Source organism: Mustela erminea, chromosome 8, assembly GCF_009829155.1.
Source record: "Mustela erminea isolate mMusErm1 chromosome 8, mMusErm1.Pri, whole genome shotgun sequence".
NCBI lineage: Eukaryota > Metazoa > Chordata > Mammalia > Carnivora > Mustelidae > Mustela > Mustela erminea.
In genome coordinates this window covers 12,498,192-12,516,890 of record NC_045621.1, presented here as the reverse complement: position 1 = coordinate 12,516,890, position 18,699 = coordinate 12,498,192, and the positions used below count along the sequence as shown (strand labels likewise).

At 41.7% G+C, this 18,699-nt stretch overlaps 1 protein-coding gene across 5 annotated transcripts; it reads right to left on the bottom strand.

Moving 5' to 3' along the window:
* Positions 1–254: 254 nt before the first annotated feature.
* Positions 255–13,888, bottom strand: BZW1 (basic leucine zipper and W2 domains 1). Of its 5 annotated transcripts, none has more exons than XM_032354371.1 (12): positions 13,870–13,888; positions 12,043–12,116; positions 10,133–10,309; positions 8,413–8,507; positions 7,446–7,511; positions 6,701–6,836; positions 5,742–5,851; positions 5,429–5,599; positions 4,823–4,969; positions 4,147–4,285; positions 2,501–2,623; positions 255–2,074 (listed from the first exon to the last, which is right to left on the bottom strand). In XM_032354371.1, the coding sequence occupies exons 2-12, from the start codon at positions 12,104–12,106 to the stop codon at positions 2,043–2,045; spliced, it is 1,260 nt and encodes a 419-aa protein (XP_032210262.1). In that variant the 5' UTR covers positions 12,107–12,116; positions 13,870–13,888; the 3' UTR covers positions 255–2,042. The 5 variants fall into 5 exon arrangements, with proteins under 5 accessions (XP_032210262.1, XP_032210260.1, XP_032210261.1 ...); XM_032354369.1 differs by lacking the exon at positions 13,870–13,888 and adding an exon at positions 13,350–13,477; XM_032354370.1 differs by lacking the exon at positions 13,870–13,888 and adding an exon at positions 13,317–13,437.
* Between the last annotated feature and the right edge of the window lie 4,811 nt (positions 13,889–18,699).

Genomic DNA, 18,699 nt, shown 5'->3' with positions numbered 1-18,699 from the left:
ACAGTATATAATAAAATCGGGTACACTCTGTACGACAGTAACATGCAATGGTTTGGCTGTAGATATATTAAATGTAGTTTTCGCTACATCAGAATTCTGTGTGGGTGTTTGGTTTGGGAATCGTAAGGATCAGAAGGACAATTACTCAATGCTTAACACAGTAGAGACATCTGAACACATAACATATACCTACTCTTAGGTATTGACATGGAATATATAGAAATAAACAAATTAAAGAAGACTGACCTCTAACCTAAGTGTAAGGATGGACTTTATTTTTTAAAAAAAGTCTTTTGAGGACTACAAATTACAAAGTAAAAGCAGATCACTATGTAGAAACCTAGTGAATACATTTTGCCTGTGCATGAAAACTTTATCAAAATTATTCATTTAACAATTTCACCCCATTCACAATGGTCTGTTATAATGCTCTTCTTCATAAGGTTATATATTACACGTTATTCCCTCAAATTCTTGGCTCATGAGAATGGCACCTTTGAAAGGGGCAATTTCCATTCAGTCTCTGGTGGCATTATTCCAAGTTCATTTCTTTCATCAAGAGAAAAAAACCTCTCAAAATGTTCACTTTTAACATGAAGTTTCTCCACCAAGGTGGTCGTATTTTGTTTTCTAATGACTATATATATATACACACACACACACACACACTCACATATATGTGTATATATATATACATATATATATAAAATATATATATGGGTAGCAGCAAGAAAAGAAAAATGGAAGTTAAAAGGCAGCCATTAAAATAAATGGATCAATTGTACAAAAGAGATATTTGGCTCACGGCAATTTAAAAAGATGGCAGCGTGGGTATGTTAACAGCCTGCCGCTAGAGCTGGAAGCGTGTTACGTGAATGAAGCTGACCCAGTGTGGTCAGGTGGGAATGTATGGCCATTACACTTCATTCTTTACAACAAATACTTCAAGCCAAGAGGAAATGAGTTACACTTAGAGTCTCAATTAGAACATGCTGACCACTTAACATTTAACTCACTGGGTTTAGTATAAGTCATTTCCTTTACTCACACTATTTTTTTTTTTTCCAAGAAGTAATCTCTATACCCAGTGTGGGGCTCAAACTCATGACCCTGAAATCAAGAGTCAAATGCTCTACCGAATTGAGCCAGCTAGGCGCCCCTAACTTACGTTCTTTTGGGTCCTTTCCAAAACTTCAAACGAAGTGCACGGTAAGTGTAAAATACTTTAAATGACAAGATTTTACTAAGGTACATTTGAAAATGGGTGTAAAGAGAAGAATATCCCTCTGTTTTTCAGGGAAAGATACAAACTGAATGCAGAAGTTTCTCAATGGGAAAAAGCTCAACTTTTCTTCTTCCCACTACCTCTGCCATAAAAAATTTCCCAAAGAACTCACTTTTAAGCTTGTTCTCTATGGCTCTACTAAAGGATGAAAACCAGAGAGCAAACAACTGAGTTCAAGAACAACCAGGGTTAAAAATTTAAGAAAATATCAACATGCAAGCAATGGTCCAAATACTCAAGATTCATGTTAATGAATTCAATTACTGTATATGAGATTTTCATTGATGAGCAGGGCTTTGGGCATACCAAATTATCACACAAATCATTGCCTTTTGAGACTTTGGATACTTTTACAGTTTAATTTGCAAACAGAATATTTATAACAAATTATTTTTAACCAAATCATATCTTGAAAACTGTTTATATAGAAAACCCAGGGAATAAAGTGAACTGTTCATTGTGGAAGGCCTTAAATTACATTATTACAGTAGAAAATACAGGAGGTAGAAGATAACTGAAAAGACTAATGCAACATTAGATTCAAATCTATAGCTCCTGTAGCTACTTAAAACATGGTTTTAGAAACTAAACCCAACATTTCCAGTAACCATAGAAACAGTTAAAATAAAATTTGCCATGAAAGCCCTTATATCATGCTTGATATAGGGAGGTAGGAAGATGTAAGAACCAGGACACATGAGACATGACATTTTATCTACAACTCCTGTTTGCTTTACTGAGGGTGTAGTTTCACAATTCAGTCACCTTCTTCAGCTTCAGACTCAGATTCTAGAAAAGGGGAAAAATGCAGTCAAGCATTATATAAATATCAGAAAGCAAAAAGTTCCCATTTATTAACTTTGAAGCTCTTTATTACAATTAAGTAATTTTATTAATAACCACCTACTTAAAAGGGGGATATTCAAAAACCTTCCTTTGTAAATCTAGTAAGTAGTCTCAAATTTTTCAATTTCCCTTCGAATACGTATGTTAGTGTACTGGCCAAGCCATCAGGATACTTTAGTATTTCAAGTCAAGTTCTCCCCACCGGCCTTAAAGCAAGTGAGTATTGGCAGGTCGGTCACGAATGAACAACAATCTGTCCTCGAGGTACAGAATGGTTATCTCAATGAGAAAAGGTAGTTACGTTCTATGACTGCTTTACAATGAGTTCTCAGGCTTTACCACACACACTGCGCCAAAGACAAGACTTACCTTCTTCAGCATTTTTGAGCCACTCTACAAACTTTTTCATTTGCTCAAGGAAGACGCTCTTCCCCTTTGCAACATGCGCATCCTTGTACCACTTCAGAATGGGCTCCTCGCTCAGGACCTCAGCTACAAAGAGAGCGATCGTTACATCTGGGGCTTTTCAGGCGAAGTCAGAGGCCACCTAAAGCGGAACTGCCTGCCTGGCAAAACTGAGCCTACTCAAAGGTATCGATAATTACCGTATTCGAATCGCTCAACTGGTTTCTTCAATTCTGTAAGGACAGTCCTCCATTACAAAAAGCTTTATCAACTTGTTGCCAACGTATGACCCGCAACTAGGAAACACTGAACCAGTGATTCTCCCAACTGAAGGCAACTTACAGCCCCCTTCGCTGGGACATCTGACAATGTTTAGAGACATTCTTGGTTGTTACAGCAGGGAGAGATGCTACTCACCCCTCTACAATGCACAGGACTGTTACCACCTAGAGTTAAATGGCCCAAAATACCAGCAGTACCAAGGCTGAGAAACCTTGTGATAAATGATTAGGGGTATCTGATGGGTGACATTAAATTTTTTATGTGTGACAATGGTACTGTGGTCTTACTAAAAACAAAAACAAGTCCATGTACTTTACAAAGCCATACTGAAAAATTAATTAAATAAAGGTTTCTAGGATTTATTTATAAATAATTAAGAGTGGGAGGCAGATGTAAATGAGGGCATACTTTCAAGAAACCTTACTGTGAGCTACATATAGAAACCGAACTAGAGCCAGAGCTTGAATACTTGGGAATTCATCACCCTACTCTTTCTTAAGAGCAAAAAATTCTGGGGGTGGGGATACAGATCTCTAAGTTTAGAATATACGAACCAACAAAATCATTTATGAAAACCAGAGCATGGAAATACTACATGTGCACACAAACCACACTTACTGGGGTCAAAGTGGTCTGATTTATGCAGAACTGAAGAAAACATTACTAACAACCATGTAAATATTGCAATGTACTCTCTCCCAACAAAGTGCTTATTTTTATTACCACTTTAGACCAGTTTTCTGAAATAGGATCACAGAAATGGAACAGTAACTAAACAGAAGGTTTTATAATCTTTACAGTCTTGAAGGGCAAGTAAAAGTCTACAACAGGTAATGGGGTAGAGTGTGATGCGAACTCAACTTGTCATAGGCCCAAGACTACGGAAATGTAACAAGTGTGTCTGGGGAAGAGAACTGATAGAGAATGGGAGGTGAAGTTTGAGGACACATCAAGATGATTTTAGGTTTTAACTTAGTAAGGTTTAGAGATGTTTTGATATATAAGTGGACTAAAAAGCACCCAATTCAATTAGAGACAATTTTGTCCCATGATTAAAGTAAAATATTTTATGGAGCTGATGTTCAGACAACTCCTCACTGGAATTATTAGCAGTATTCTAGATTTTTTTTTTTTTTAAAGATTTTTATGGGGGGGGCGGTTTAGAGGGAGACAGAGAAGCAGATTCCCTGCTGAGTATGGAGCCCCATGGGGGCTCAATCCCAGGACCCTGAGATCACAACCTGAGCTGAAGTTAGAAACTTAACTGTGTGAGTGAGCCACCCAGGCACCCCTAGGATTTCTATCACCAAATTCAAATTTCAAATTACCTTTATAAAAAAGCACCACTATTTTCTGGAAGGCTTTCATGAAATGAATGTTGTCATAACAATACTCCTGAATCTTCAGTAACAGAGTCAGCTCAGACTGACCTTGAGTAGTAAAGGCAGCAAGTAGAGGGCTGTATTGCTTTTAAAGGGAAAGGAGAAAAAGTTTTGCCATTTATTACAATGACCCTCCATTTCAAAATTCCTAAGATACAGATCTTTTAAAATCACTGTGAATTATATTCTATGTTGTGCAAACTAAAACAAGCAAGCAAATAAAACAAAGCAGCAGCTACAAAGTGTCTAAGTCAAATACGCAATATCGCACCAGGGCTTCTAGACAACTGTCAATACGATGTTAGTAATTTAGAGGATAAAACAGGAGGGCTCTTATTTTCCAATACTCCCGTAAAAGCAAACACCAAATTGCAGGTGTATGCTATTTTTAAACGTGTATTTGTTTTTAACTCGTGAACCGAAGAAAGTTGAAGTCAGACTTTTTTTTTTTTTAAAAGCTCATCATTAGTCTGTAACTGCCAGGAATAGTTACTTGTCTACTCGCTGGTGTTCGTCCCCAGGAGCCACAGCATGGAATCTATTCTCTAAGTACAGCACCAGCTCACGTGTCCCCACTTTAAAAAGAGCAGAGAAATGTTCTGAAAAGGCCTAGTTCTGACACCTTCAAGTGCTTGATGGCTTGCTCTGCTACAAGCTCTTCCTTTTTGTTCCACTCCACGGTGCTCATGACGCTGGACCAGACTATCCCAATGACAACGGGTTCTGGGATGTTGTTTTTTTTCATCTCCTCCTTGACATACAAAATTATCTGCAAAAAAGAATTCAAATTTAGTAAAAGAAATCAATTTTGGTATGTACACTCCCTACATCAAACGCAGACCTTTTACAAAAACATAAAAACACCTTTCCGTGCAACTGGCAGTGTCTCCATGTGTACCACACGGAAGCAGAGACCGTTCAGAACTGGGAGGGATGACCTCTAGTCCAAACCTTCACTTACACACAAGCAAACTGGCTTGGAAAGGACAGAGATGGAAATACAGGATTTATCCACTGGCCTGCACCCCACAAAATTGCCAAGCATTGTCATTTCTGGGCACCAGTAAAGCACTAAATATGAAAAAGACTGACGAGAAGCCCCAGCAGAACATTCTAGAGCTATTAATGAAAACCCACTGTGGTGAAATATTTGAAAACTTCTCAAGTGAATAATCGTTTTCTCTGCCAGAAAGAAATCATTAAGATGGTTTAAATAAAAATATCTTACATCCTTAAATGGGTCACCACGGGACATCTGTTCTTGAAGCTCTTTCTGGAGTTCCTTTCGAGCTCCTATGGTTTGCTGATTCCGAACATATTCCGAAAGTTCTTTCAAGCCTGCCTCTGTAAAGTACTTCGTGAAGTGTTCAACGCTCTGTTTATTGGCAGGAAAAAGTTCCTGAAAGGAGAATTTAATCGGGTTAAATGATCTTTAATCCTATCAAGAAAAACACCTCCTCTTTTCACAGATTAGAAACTGAAGTTCCCTTATCACACTTTTAAGTGTCGCGAAGAACAGAAGCACGAAGCAAACTACAAACCATCAGTCTGTTATCCATGCTCACTTTCCGAAGACTTGCAGCCACGGCATTGATATCTTTTTCATTTATCCATGATTTAAAGAGCTTTACAGCAAAAGCTGCTGAAACCCCTGTAGAACAAAAGAGCTTACTTAATAGTAAGTGGATTTCAACCGTTCTATCCCCTTATTTTCAAGGGGCATAGAATTACTCACTTTCTCCCTAAACTACTTTCTACCACTAAACTGCTTAGCATTTCACTCCAATTTCTCTTCTATAATTTACTAGTTATGTATTTTTAGTTATTAACACTGCTTTTGAAATGTATAAAATGACAGTAATGGTACTGACACTTGACAAGGTGTCTTATTAAGTACCTAGTTGTCTAGTTTTAAAGTTAGTTTTTGGGGCGCCTGGGTGGCTCAGTTGTTAAGCATCAGCCTTCAGCTCAGGTCATGAATCCCAGGGTCCTGGGATCCAGCCCCGCACTGGAATCCCTGCTTGGCAGGAAGCCTGCTTCTCCCTCTCCCACTCCCCCTGTCTGTCATATAAATAAAACCTTAAAACAAAAAACAAAACAAAACAAAAACCTAAAAAAATGTAAAAAGTTAGTTTTTTAACCATAAAGAATTATTTAACTATGAAAATGACAAAGGGACCTTATTTCCTTTTTGGTTCAACATATCCCCCAACTGGAATTAATCTTTCTGGGTTTCCCCGGCATTTCTCTTTTTAGGTTATAACCACATTTTGTCTGAACTTTGGATATTTGCTGTATGCCTAAAGAGAGCCAAAGGTATGCATGAAATATCATCTAATGAATTTTGTTAAATTAAAGGATAGTTAAGAAAATTAACACAATTATAAACAAGCCATATCTACATAAACTATATTCTAGCTTTTGTGTTAGTTCACATCTTTCATGATCTTATCCCCACCCACAGCCAACCAAAGACAACTCTTTACTAAGAGGTCATTACCTTCTTTAACCAAATTCTCGTTATAAAGGCTATTAAGAATGGATGCATTAAGTGTTCCATTAGCCAGAAGAACACCAGTCAACATAGCCAGCTTGTTCCTCTCCGACTCTGAAAAACCCTTTAAGAACAGCAGCAGCTATAAAAGTAAATAATTAAAGGTTAAAAAGAGCAACTGCATTACATAAAGAGAAGCAGTAAGGCAAACTATTTTGGTTAAAAAAGTGTGGGCTCTGAGGTCTGACCGTCCACATTTTTATTTCAGTTGCTTGCTGAGTGATCCTGGGCAAATTACTTAACCTCCATGCCTCAGTTTCCTCACAAGTAAATGTGGATAATAAAACTTTTGCCTCACAAGATTTTTGTATTAAATGAGTTAATAATTACACCAGTGCCTGAAACGTGATGTTACTATTAATGTTACTGGATTCTTTGGTCCGCCTATACACAGAATACCCAAGACTCCAACAGCAAGTATGTTAAAATTTCTTTCTCAATATGCTTAGCTCTAATCTCTATCCCCTATGTTGAACAGACCTCATTTTGACTTTTAGCCTTTTGTCACTTGTTTGGACACCAAGCTATACACCAATTTGTGTATAACAAATTGAACTAAATGACATACCCCAAACTACCTTGCAGGCCACATAAATAGCTAATCATTTCAAATCTGTGGCAGAATTAAGATACAATGTTCTCCTCTTTGACCCCGACCTTTTGTTCCCATAAAGCATACTGTTCTTCATACCTTTTTTACTTCATCTTCAAAACCTTTCTCCAGGTATTTGTAGCGCCTGATTAACTTGTTAAAAACCTATGAAGAAAGGAATTTAATAATTTCATAACTATAGTTGCCAGATTCCTAAAAAATCTGAGTATCTCTCAGTATCTTTAGAACATCAAAGAAAACCTTCTGCTGGATAGGAGTTTACAAACTGTGTAAGCCAGCTTAGGAAGAGTCTGTCAACTCCCAAACCCTACAGTATATGATCTAACACTTAAGCCATCCCACAACAGATTTTTATTGCCAAATGTTAAAAGCAAGGACTAATTATTGCTCAAATACAAGTCATTTACCCATTTGTAGGATATTAATAGAGTAAGGGCACAGATATAGTTTTACTTTCCTAATGACACAGACAACCAATTTCTAGGCTAGATACACATGAATTCTTTGCTTACAATAACACAAACCTAACTATGTACGAAACCTTCAAATGAAATTTTGATTGGTAAGCTAATCTCCCTATAACCTATTCATCTTTAAGAAGTTATACACAGGGGTGCCTGGGTGGCTTAATCAGTGAAGTGTCTGACTTTGGCTCAGGTCATGATCTCAGGGTCCTAGGACTGAGCCCCTGCTTGTCCCTTTACCCCTCCGTTTGCAGGCTCTCTCTCAAATAAATAAATCTTAAAAAAAAAAAAAATTATATGTAGAATAATTCTATGATGGAAATCATGACAGGGAAATGATTTTCCTTTTCAGCTTGAGGTTTTTCTTAAAAATGGATCAATTCCAAAGGGACAAGTAGGAAAATAACCAATTCAATCTTTTTTGTTTTGTTTTCCTTAACACATTTCATTATATTGCACCAAAAAGTATCTCTAAATCTTCAGTTCAAATTTCTTCAAGCTTTTACTTGCAACCTCTTCAAAGTAGACTCTTCCTATTCAGATGGATGGTAGCTAACCAAGATAAATAAAGTCTCATTTACCTGAGCAAATGCTTGCATGGTCTCTAGGTCTTCTTGTGCCGCGAACACACAGACATCTGTCCGCATCATGTCATCTGCCAGCGTACCACCTGGGGCTGAGGTATATTTACAAACAATTTGCAGTGATCTTCACTGAAAATTAGTAATTGTTTCCATCTTACTTTCTGGAAGGATTCCCATTATAAAATAAAATGATAAAAATTCTAAAAGATGATCTGGAAGCTAAGTCAGGATCTCAGTAGGAGTATGACTAGTTGGTTCAGAATGTGTGAATAAAGTGAAACAATTTAAGGGAATAACCCCCTTCAGCAACCCAAATAAACTCGGTGTATTAGTAACTCAAATAAAGCTGTATTAATAACCACTCAGCAGTATCAAATCTGTCACACAAGTGGAGATGCTGAGTTGGTTTTGATAACGTAACTTTTCATAAATAAAACCACCCTGTAAGTTGCCGAAGAGGGTGGGCGGTAAAAACTTACAAGTCGGAGACTTTATCTTTTACATACGTTTATATGTATTTACAGATAAAGTGGTATCCGGTACATACTTAGAAATACGGGGAGAGGGATGAAGTCTGGGGGACACAGCCGGGTCAGACTGTTAACCGTGACGGAAGCTGGGCAACAGACAAGACATTTGTTTTACTATTCTCTCTAAGGTATCTTCAAAAACTTCTTTAGTGAAGGTTTTACAAAGAATTTTAAAAGCAGGCTTATTGGTAGTATTGTAAATAGAAAATGGGTATTTCTTACCATAAACTGGTAACGCAGTGGAAGAAATTCTCACTGGACTAGGCATTAGAACATATGACAACATGTTCCTCGGCTCTACGATGGGTAATTATTCGACTGCATGTAAGTCACTGAAACCTCTCTAAGCCTCCACCCTGAGTTCTGATTCTATCAGCCTGGCTGTGAGGGGCAACACAGTTACCACTGAAAACATTCTGAAATATTTTAAAGAGCCATGGAAAGGAAAGTGCCACCATCATTTGACGATATAGAGCTAAATGACACATTCTCTTAAGATTCCCTGAGCGCGGAGAGCGGAGGGAGGAGTCAGAAGTTGCTGCGCAACAGGAATACACTGTGAGCCACATGAGGTCATTTCGTATTGCGAAGGAACTTTATTAAAACTACTTAAAATAGTTTAATTTTAGTATACTCTAACCAAACAATATCAAAAAATACGGATTTTAACATTTCAGTATTCAAAATATTATTAAGAGGTCTTACATTCTTTTTTCTATTAAGTCTTTCAAATCCAATGTGTATTTGACAGCACCTCTCAATTTAGATCAGCCACATCCCACGTGACAGATAGCCACACCCGGGTAGCGGCTAATCTACTGAGGAGTGCAGTAGTCCTCCGGCACACAGAAGTTGTATTTCACAAGACAGAAGAGGTAAGGGTTTCTCTACTAACTGAGAACGTTCAAACACAAGCAGAAAGAATTTATTGACTGGAAATGTAGTAAGGACATAGGTATCAGAAAAGGCTTCCCCAAATATTATGGTTATGTAACAGATTTTAACTATAGAGCTAGACAGAGCAAGAAAATTTGCTAAGTTACTATGATAAGAGAGGAAAAAAATGGAAAAATCTTGAGGTAAAAGCTAAAAAGCCACCCCAATTTGAGAGGACTGTCAAACAGCTCGGATTCTGAATCCCACGTGATCTCTACACATTCTGCCTCCCACAAAACCCAGACACTTACCCAGCATTCCGCCGGCCACCAGAATGTCAAAGAGTGTTTCTGCATAACGGCGGTAATCAAGCTTTGCTCCAGAAGCATCAAGAAACTTTGCTACTGCTTCCAAATCAGTACCAGTTTCAGTTAAGCCTTGAATAATACAGTCTTGAAACTGAGTAGGGTCAAACCTCTCTTTTTCATCTGAGGGGAAAACCCCACAACATTTAGTGTTAACAGGCTTACAAAATGCCACAAAACCACCACCTTACGAAAGTCTAAGTCCTGAATAAATGAACCACATTTAGCACAATCTCACTGATTTCAACAGCTGTAAAACACCAACATAAGCAAAGACCTAAACATACACTCTCTGCAATGCAAGGCAGGACTACCTAGTCACGAGAACTGCGTGGCTTTTTCCCCCACTATTTTTTCACTGAAGTCTCATAAATGAGGAGTTATAAAACGAGCTAGTGTGCTCCTATAGCCAGGAGACAATTTCTACCCTAAATGCTCTCCTACTGCCTGTGGGCTTTTCTGAAATTTAGGGCATCCTCTAAATTTCAGGTAAATTTTATTCTTGAGTTAAATTTTGTCCAAACACTGGAACTCTCCATTCTTTTCTCTAAGTGCCTGTAACACTTTCTATGTTGTTTTTTAAATCGTTCATTTGGTACTTAACAGTGCCTTACGCACATACCCAGCCTTTACTGAGCTGCTACTACACTCGTCATGACAGGGTTTGACCTCTCCATCTAGGTTAGATGCTATCTTAATTTTCACACAGCACTAGAGTAATCAACTCCTCCCTGTCTGCCCAGGACTTTTCTGTTTTAGCACTGAAAGCCTATGTCCTGGAACTGTGTTCAGTCTCAGACAAATCTGGATGATGCTTCATGCTACCCAGAACCCCATCATCAAGAATTAGGGGTGCATGAGTGATCTCTATCTGGAACTGGGGAAGTGACAGCTCTTCTGGATGCCAGGAACAATAAAATTACTTGATATTAAACACATTCAAAAGAACACAGACTTTCCCCCATCACTGCTGAATTGCTCTGGTTTCCAATTTCTGTTCCTCCTCTTGAGAAAATTTACCAGGTTAAATCTAAAAAATCTAAAATCTAAAAAAATCTGCAAAGACTAGCATCAAATCGTCTTCAGTCTCCCCACTACAAGAGGAGAGTCTATGATCAGGGATTACAAGACTCTGTAATATACATCTCAAAGTGTCTGCTACCTAGGGTAAAGTAATACAATTTAAAACCAGTAGCTGACCCAATTCTATTTCCTGTAAAATAAGGTCAATAGGTGTTTTTGAGCAGTAACACTGGAAGATATGGGGGGAAAGTATTAAGCAGGATACAAAATATACCTGTGACCACACCTATTTAACTTTGTATCACTAGTATAGTGACTTGCTACAGAATTAAATATTTGCCTAACCACCCACGAATACACAGAAGCAGTTAAGGTAATTCTACAGTGTGAACTCTGTTCCATAATTAACTTCCATGCATAAAGGTTTTTCTCTCACAGTTTCACAAAGTTTGGGAGGAATTAGCAATCACAATAGCTCTCCTTTCATTAGCTAACTTTTTCCCTCAAGCATAAATCTGCTTGAATAAAATTTAGCTAGTGAAAATGCACTCCATACTTAAAAAAAAAGAAGAAACAAATATACTTTAGCCTTGCAATAAAAAGACCATTCACTAACCTGCTTAAAGACACATATGTTGATACTAAAAAATAAAGGCTTAGAAAAACAGTGGATATATTAAGGATGTATTTGAAATGGCAGTCAACTACAGATTCAAGCTCCTTTCTGGTATTTTCTTTTAAAGTTCACTATTAAACCACTGCCTGCCAGAGAAACCAAGATAAAAAAGTTATTCTGGAGATGTGAAGAGAGATGTTAAAACACAAATATTTACCTCTTTTTCTGGTTTTAAAACGCTGGCCTGATAGCGTTGGCTTTTGCTGCTTTTGATTATTCATAAAAGACACCCTAGAAAAGAAAAATAAGGCCTTAAAAATATCACTGCCATTAACATTCATTTTAAAACCAAAGCATCAAACCTTGGTCTAGTCACACAGAAGTCAAATATTAACACAAACTTTCAGCCTGGCAACAGACCTGGGGGAAACAAAGAATCACCTTTGCCTGAATTAAATGTAACTTCAAAACCTGCATTTCTCCCTACAAGAAACCCTTTAAAGGCGGGATGTACACTTTTAAATGCCTTTACAGCACCACAGTGAGCGGTGGCAGATCACCCATCATAAACACAATCGCTTTCCTCCTCGTTCCTCTTTAAATTCCCCTTGATTCCACTACTTCCCAGCACCACAGCCGGCTAAAAGCGATCACCACCCAAGTCAGGGGGGATACAGAAACGTTACGTCCATTTTCAGACATCGGTCAAGAGGTGAATCCTTTCTAGAGGGGTTTCTGAGTAGCACCCCCCTACCCATGGTGGCTGTAACCGCGGCGGCCGCCTGCACCAGCCCAGCCGGCCAAACGCCCCGGAGCCGGCCCAGCTCCCTGCCCCGTTCCCGGCGATCCAAGTCTCCTCCCCGGCACGTGTCTCCCCTCCACACCCTTCCGGCGCCCGCCGGTGGAACGCGACAACCCGCCCGCACGCAGGACCCCCCTGGCCGCCGCGGGGTGCCGTAGGGGCTGGTCCCGGCCCGCAGCCCCTTCCCCACTGACCCCGTCGCCGGCGGTGGCGGCCGCCGCAACGAGCGGACCGCAGGCGCCGAGGCGCTTCGCGCCGGGGGCCCCGCCGCCCCGTACATCCGCCCGCCCTCCAGCCACAGCAGCGGCGCTGGAGGCGGCCGCAGAGGTGGTGGCGGCTCCCCCGCCCCGCCCGCCAGAACCCCCCACGCGTACATCACCCAACAGAGGCCGCAGCGGCTTTGTTACCCAGGCCCGGCAGCGCGGCCGGCGCGGGGGTGGGGGGGCTGCCTCGGCCACTGCCGCGGTCTCCGGCGCCGCAGCGCACGCCCGGGCCCCACGTTCCGGCCCCGGCCGCACGCCCTCGATCTCCCCGGCGAGGCGGCGGCGGTGACCCTCGAATCCAGGCCCCGGATCCCGCCCGGCCTCATGCGGGCCCATTCAAGCGGGGCCGCATCGGACCCGCCACCCCCCGCCCCGTCCTCCCCCCCCCCCGCGCCCCCGCCCTGTCCGACGACGAGGGGCCACAACCTCGGCCGGGGACAAGCGGGCGTCGCGCCTCACCGAATTTAAGGCGAAGAGGAAAGAGCCAGAAATCCCCGAGGTGGCGGCAACTGCGGCGGTGTCTCCTCTGCGACCGGAACTAACGCGAGGAGGAGGGAAGAGGTGTCACCCCCGCCCCGGCCGGCCTCCTATCGCGAGATTTCCGCCCCGGCGTCCTCCCCCGCGGCCCTCCGCGGCGCCGCCCGGGGCCTCCGCCGGCTCCTTTCCGCGGGGCGCGCGGTGGGAAGGCGGAGGGAGCGGGAGGCGCGTGCCCCGGCTTCTCTGTTTCTCTGTGGGGAGCCGGGTTTTCCGGAAATGTATCCCGGACTAGCGTGTTTTCTCCCAACTCTGCGTCGTCCGGCCTCTCGGCACGTGGAGGGGGTAGAGGAGCAGCCACCCCGCGCCCACCCCCTCGCCCACCCCCTCGCCCGCGCCCACCCCCTCGCCCGCGCCCACCCACTCCAGCCCGGAGGAAGTGGCGCGTCCGCCGGGAGTCGCGCCGCGTAGACGCGGCCCCCCCTCCCCCGCCGCCGCCACCCACCGAGCAGGAAGTCCAAGCCCGAGGGCTGGGTGCGCCGGGGCCCTCCTGGGGCGGTGGTTGAGCTGGGCCTGGGGCCGGGCTGCGGCCCGCGGCTCCCGCCGGGGGCGCCGGAGCGGGAGGACTTCGCTGTGCGGTGCTGGCGCGGTGGGAGATCCAGGTGGAGGCGTTCGGATCAAAATCCGCCCTCCCTGCTGTGGCCGCCCCTCCTTGCGTGGTCCTCGTCGTTTGCTCCTGAGTGTGGTGCTGGCGGGGACCTGGAAGGCATCAGACTCCCCTGAAGGGTTTTTTACAAGCACAGATGACTGGGTCCCACCAGCACAGATGATGTAGGCCTGTCGTGGGACTCAAAGACGTGCATTTCTGACAAGTCCCGTGGGATGCTGATGATGCTGGTCTAGGGACTGCACTTTGAGAAGCACCGGTTAGACGGTGTCTCATCGGAGAGCTGGGGGACAGGTAACGTGTGTGAAAAGCACCGTGGACATTATAAACCTGAACAAATAGCGATGCACCATGTCTCCCAGGATCCAGCCTCTGCATAGTGGTTTGCATTGCTACTTATCCTGCCAAACACAAAACAAAACAGAAGTCACCTTCCCTGGACTCTGCTTCTCTTCCTTAGCAAATATTTTGGGCAAATTAGTTTGCATTCGTTGATATATGTTCTTGAACTCTGACTTCTGACCCCTTCCCTCACAACTTTTTGGAAAATTAGTTTCTCAGAGTTCTTTCCCGAAATTATTGCCAAATCCAGTGATCCTTGGATCCTTCAGTCCTCACCCTCCTTCCCTCCCCTAAGCATTTAGGGCATTACCCGTCCCCTTAACCCTTGTTCCAACTGTCCCGGTTACCTCCCGGAGACTCCTTTGTAATTGCCACCACCTCCTTTTTGTGCTCATACCTTTTATCTTCCATCATGCTTTCCTACATGATACTCTCGTATATTCCTAGAGATTTAACTTTTCAAAGAATGCCACATTCTCTTATTGAATCCTTAAATATTTGTTGAGTCTAGGCTCTATGCCCTTCCAGGCTGAGGGAATAGCAGCGGGCAAGTCCTGAGGTAGGAAAAACTTGGCCTGTTGGAGGAATGGGAAGGGGCTAGTGTGACTGGACCTTGGTGGCAGATGGGAGGACCTTGGGAGATGGGAGCACAGGTGATTGGTAAAAGCCGGAGTTTTTTAAGTCTAACCCTTTACGGTGAACTCCATAGTCCCACTAACTGTTATCTCCACTAAATGCCAAACCAAACACTCTTAAGTGCTATTGATTATTCTTCTTCCCACCCAAAGCTGTTTTTCTCACTTCTGAAGTTCTCTTAAAAATACAATGTTCTACTAATAAAAATAATAGCCACTTTAAGTAGCAGGTATATGTGTAATGTATTCCTCTAAGCACTTCACCTTATTTAATCCTCAAAACTACCTTAATATCAAAACAAACCAACAAACAAACAAACTACCTTATGATCTGGAAACTGTTATTAGCCCCATTTAATAGACTGGAAGACTGAGGCATAGAGAGAGCGAGTAACTTACCCAAGGTCATAGAACTAGTAAGTGGAAGAGCTTGATTTGAACCCAGGCAGTCTGGCTATATATACCACTGTAGCATTACTGCCTTGCCACCAAGCTCTTATTTATCCATTCAACAAATAGTTATGGAGCTAAAGGCCACTAGAGATACACAGTTGACAAGTTAGACCTCTGACCTCACAAAGCTTATCTTCTATATTTGTCACTTTTCTCAATGTCGTCATCTTTTTCTAGTATCATCGTCATTTAGGTCTCCGTTTCCCCTAACTGGGACTTTTGCAATAACCTCCTAACTACTGTCCCTTCCCCTACACTTCTAGAGTAATCTTCCCAAATGCAGCCTGAATCATTTCTCCTCAGTGTTTAAACGCCTTGGTCTGTACTCCAGATCACCCAGGGATATTTCTGACCAATGTTTCTCACCTTTACTTCCCATCACATTGCTGGTTCTTAACCCGTTATTGCCCTCTATTGTGAGGCATAGAACAAGCAATTTTTGACTAAAAACTATATTAAATTCAAAAAGTGATTTTTATTTTTTAAAAAGATTTATTTTAGAGAGTGAGAGGGGAGGGGCAGGGGTAAAGGGAAAGAGAGAAAATCCTTAAGCTGAGCGTGGGGCCTGAGCTTGGGGCTCGATCGCAGGACCCTGAGATCATGACCTGAGTAGAAATCAAGAGTCGAATGTTCAACCTATTGAGCCACCCAGATGCCCCAGCAAGTGATTTTCTTTAAAAATTAAACCAGATCGAAGATTATCCATATAAGATCATTCTCACTTATTTCCATTCTGATACATGTTCCTGGAAGTCAGCACGGAGGGGCCCCCTGGGAACTATGTACGGAAGGCGAGCCCATTTTATCTAAGCTTCCAGGTGTGCCCACAGGAGGAGGTGCGGTGGGCTCACAAGGGAAGTGTTTATGAACTGTACCATGGCAGAAAAGGTTCCAAACACCTGACCTCTGCTTTAGTCAGACTGAGATGTCCCTCTTCTTGAGATGTCCTTCCCTCATTTTTTATTGTCAATATCCTATTTATCATTTCAAGCCTCATTTCAAATACTACCCTCCCTTAAGCCATTCTTAGTCACTGCAACTGTCTTATCTTTTATCCTGTACTGAAATTAAAAAAAAAATTTTTTTAAAGATTTAATTTATTTGTTTGACAAAGAAAGAGAGCACAGGCAGGCAGAGGGAGGAGGAGGCTCCCTGCTGAGTAGAGACCAAAGATGGGCTTGATCCCAGGACTCCAGGACCATGAACAGAGCCAAAGGCAGCCACTTACCCCACTGAGCCATCCAGATGCCCCCATACTGAAATTCTTGATGGCGATGGTGATTTCTTGCTCATTTCAGTAGTGCCTCAGTGTATGGCAAGCAATGTGCTTTAGTGAGTATGGGATGAGTTTGATAAAACTAGTATTTTGTGTGAAGAAGACTTGACCATGGAGAGAAAGAAGGGTGACAAGGAAGGTCAAGCTGATTTCTTATAGCAATGCTGGAAGATAGACATTGAAAGGAGACCCTCATCCCTGGCTGTTTTTGATATTTTACCATTTAAGCTCTCTGTAAAATGTGAGTGTGGATGCTTTACGTGACAGCTAAAACCCTTCTAACACTCGTAACTGGGGTTCCGTATCTTTCTGTAGATTCATTATTGGTATCCGTAAACTGACTAGAGTTCCCAACAGTATACTGCTTGCGTACCTGATAAATGCTGTATTGCTGTCACAGTTTAAGGAGCTTAAAGTGTTAAATTTATGTTTAAGGAGCTTAACGTTATTGAGCTCTGAGCTTGACAAGAAGGATGAATTAGATCTTTGAGGAAATGCCTTATAAGACAAGACCCCAAGCTTGCCTGAAATTGCCTTTTGTTTTGTTAGTGCGATGCAGGACTTTGTTATTTAGACTTTCTGTGCTCAGTTAAGAATGCTGTAGGGGCTCTTGGGTGGCTCAGTCGTTAAGTGTCTGCCTTCAGCTCAGGTGACTATCCCAGGGTCCTGGGATGGAGCCCCACATTGGGCTCTCTGCTCAGCAGAAGGCCTGCTTCTCCTTCTCCCACTCCTGCAGCTTGTGTTCCCTCCCTGGCTATATCTCTCTGTCAAATAAATAAATAAAATCTTAAAAAAAAAAAACCAAACCCAAAACAAAGGCCCTACTTCCAAATATCACTTTGGGATTAGGGTTTAAAAAAAAAAAAAAGAATTCTGTAATGGCTAAACTTGCAAACTCCAGTGTATAAATAATAAAGTTTTTGGTAAAATATTAGAAACATTCAAGACAATGTCTTATGATTAAAGTATTTTGGAACTTTTTTCATCATTGCTAGGCCAGATTGCATTCCCTGTTTTTTAATCTATCCCTCTATCTATCTATCCATCCATCCATCCATCCATCCATCCATCCATCTTTCTATTTGTAAGTAGGCTCCACACCAACATGGGGCTCAAACTCAAGACTCTGAGATCCAGTCGCATGCTCTATTGACTGAGCCAACCAAGGGTCCCTGGGTTCCCTACTTTAAACGAAGATTTATTTCATGAATGAAAATATTTCAGTATTCACTCCCAGTAGTCTTCATAACATTTATGTAGGATTGGTATTATTTCTTTTAAAAGTATTTGGTAGAATTTATCAGTGAAGCCATATGGGCTTGGGCTTTGTGGGAAAATTTTTTATTAACAATTTAGTTCCTTTACTTGTGATCTGTTCTGATTTCCTGTTTCTTCATGAGTCTACTTTCATAATTTGTCTCCAGAAATTTGTTATTTTGTCTAAGTTGTCTACTTTGCAGGCATACAGTTGTTCGTAAAATTCTCTTATCATCCTCTTAGTATCTATAAAGTTAGTTGTGATGTCTTTTGTTTCATTCCTCATTTGATAATTTGTGTCTTCTCTTTTCTGAGTCAGTATAGCTAATGGATTATCAGTTTGGTTAACGTTTACAAAGAAACCAAATCTTTTGGTTTTCTTGATTTTTCTCTATCTTTTGGTTTTTTTATTTCAGTGATTTCCACAGAATGCCACTGATGACCGAAGTTTAACAGTTTTTTATGAATAGCATGTGTCGATTTGTTGTTGGCCTCTGTTTCATTATTCTACAGTCTTGAAATGGTGGTTTTGGACAATCTTGCCCTCTTTTATCACTAGTTTTGGAGAGAGGATTTGCTGACACCTTCATTCTGCCACTGCTGCAAGTTCCCCATAGTACTTTTGGATTTAAAATTTTTGACCTACTTAGATGAAAGATGCTAGATGCAACATGTGAACTTGATATTAGTTTTAACTTTGGTGGT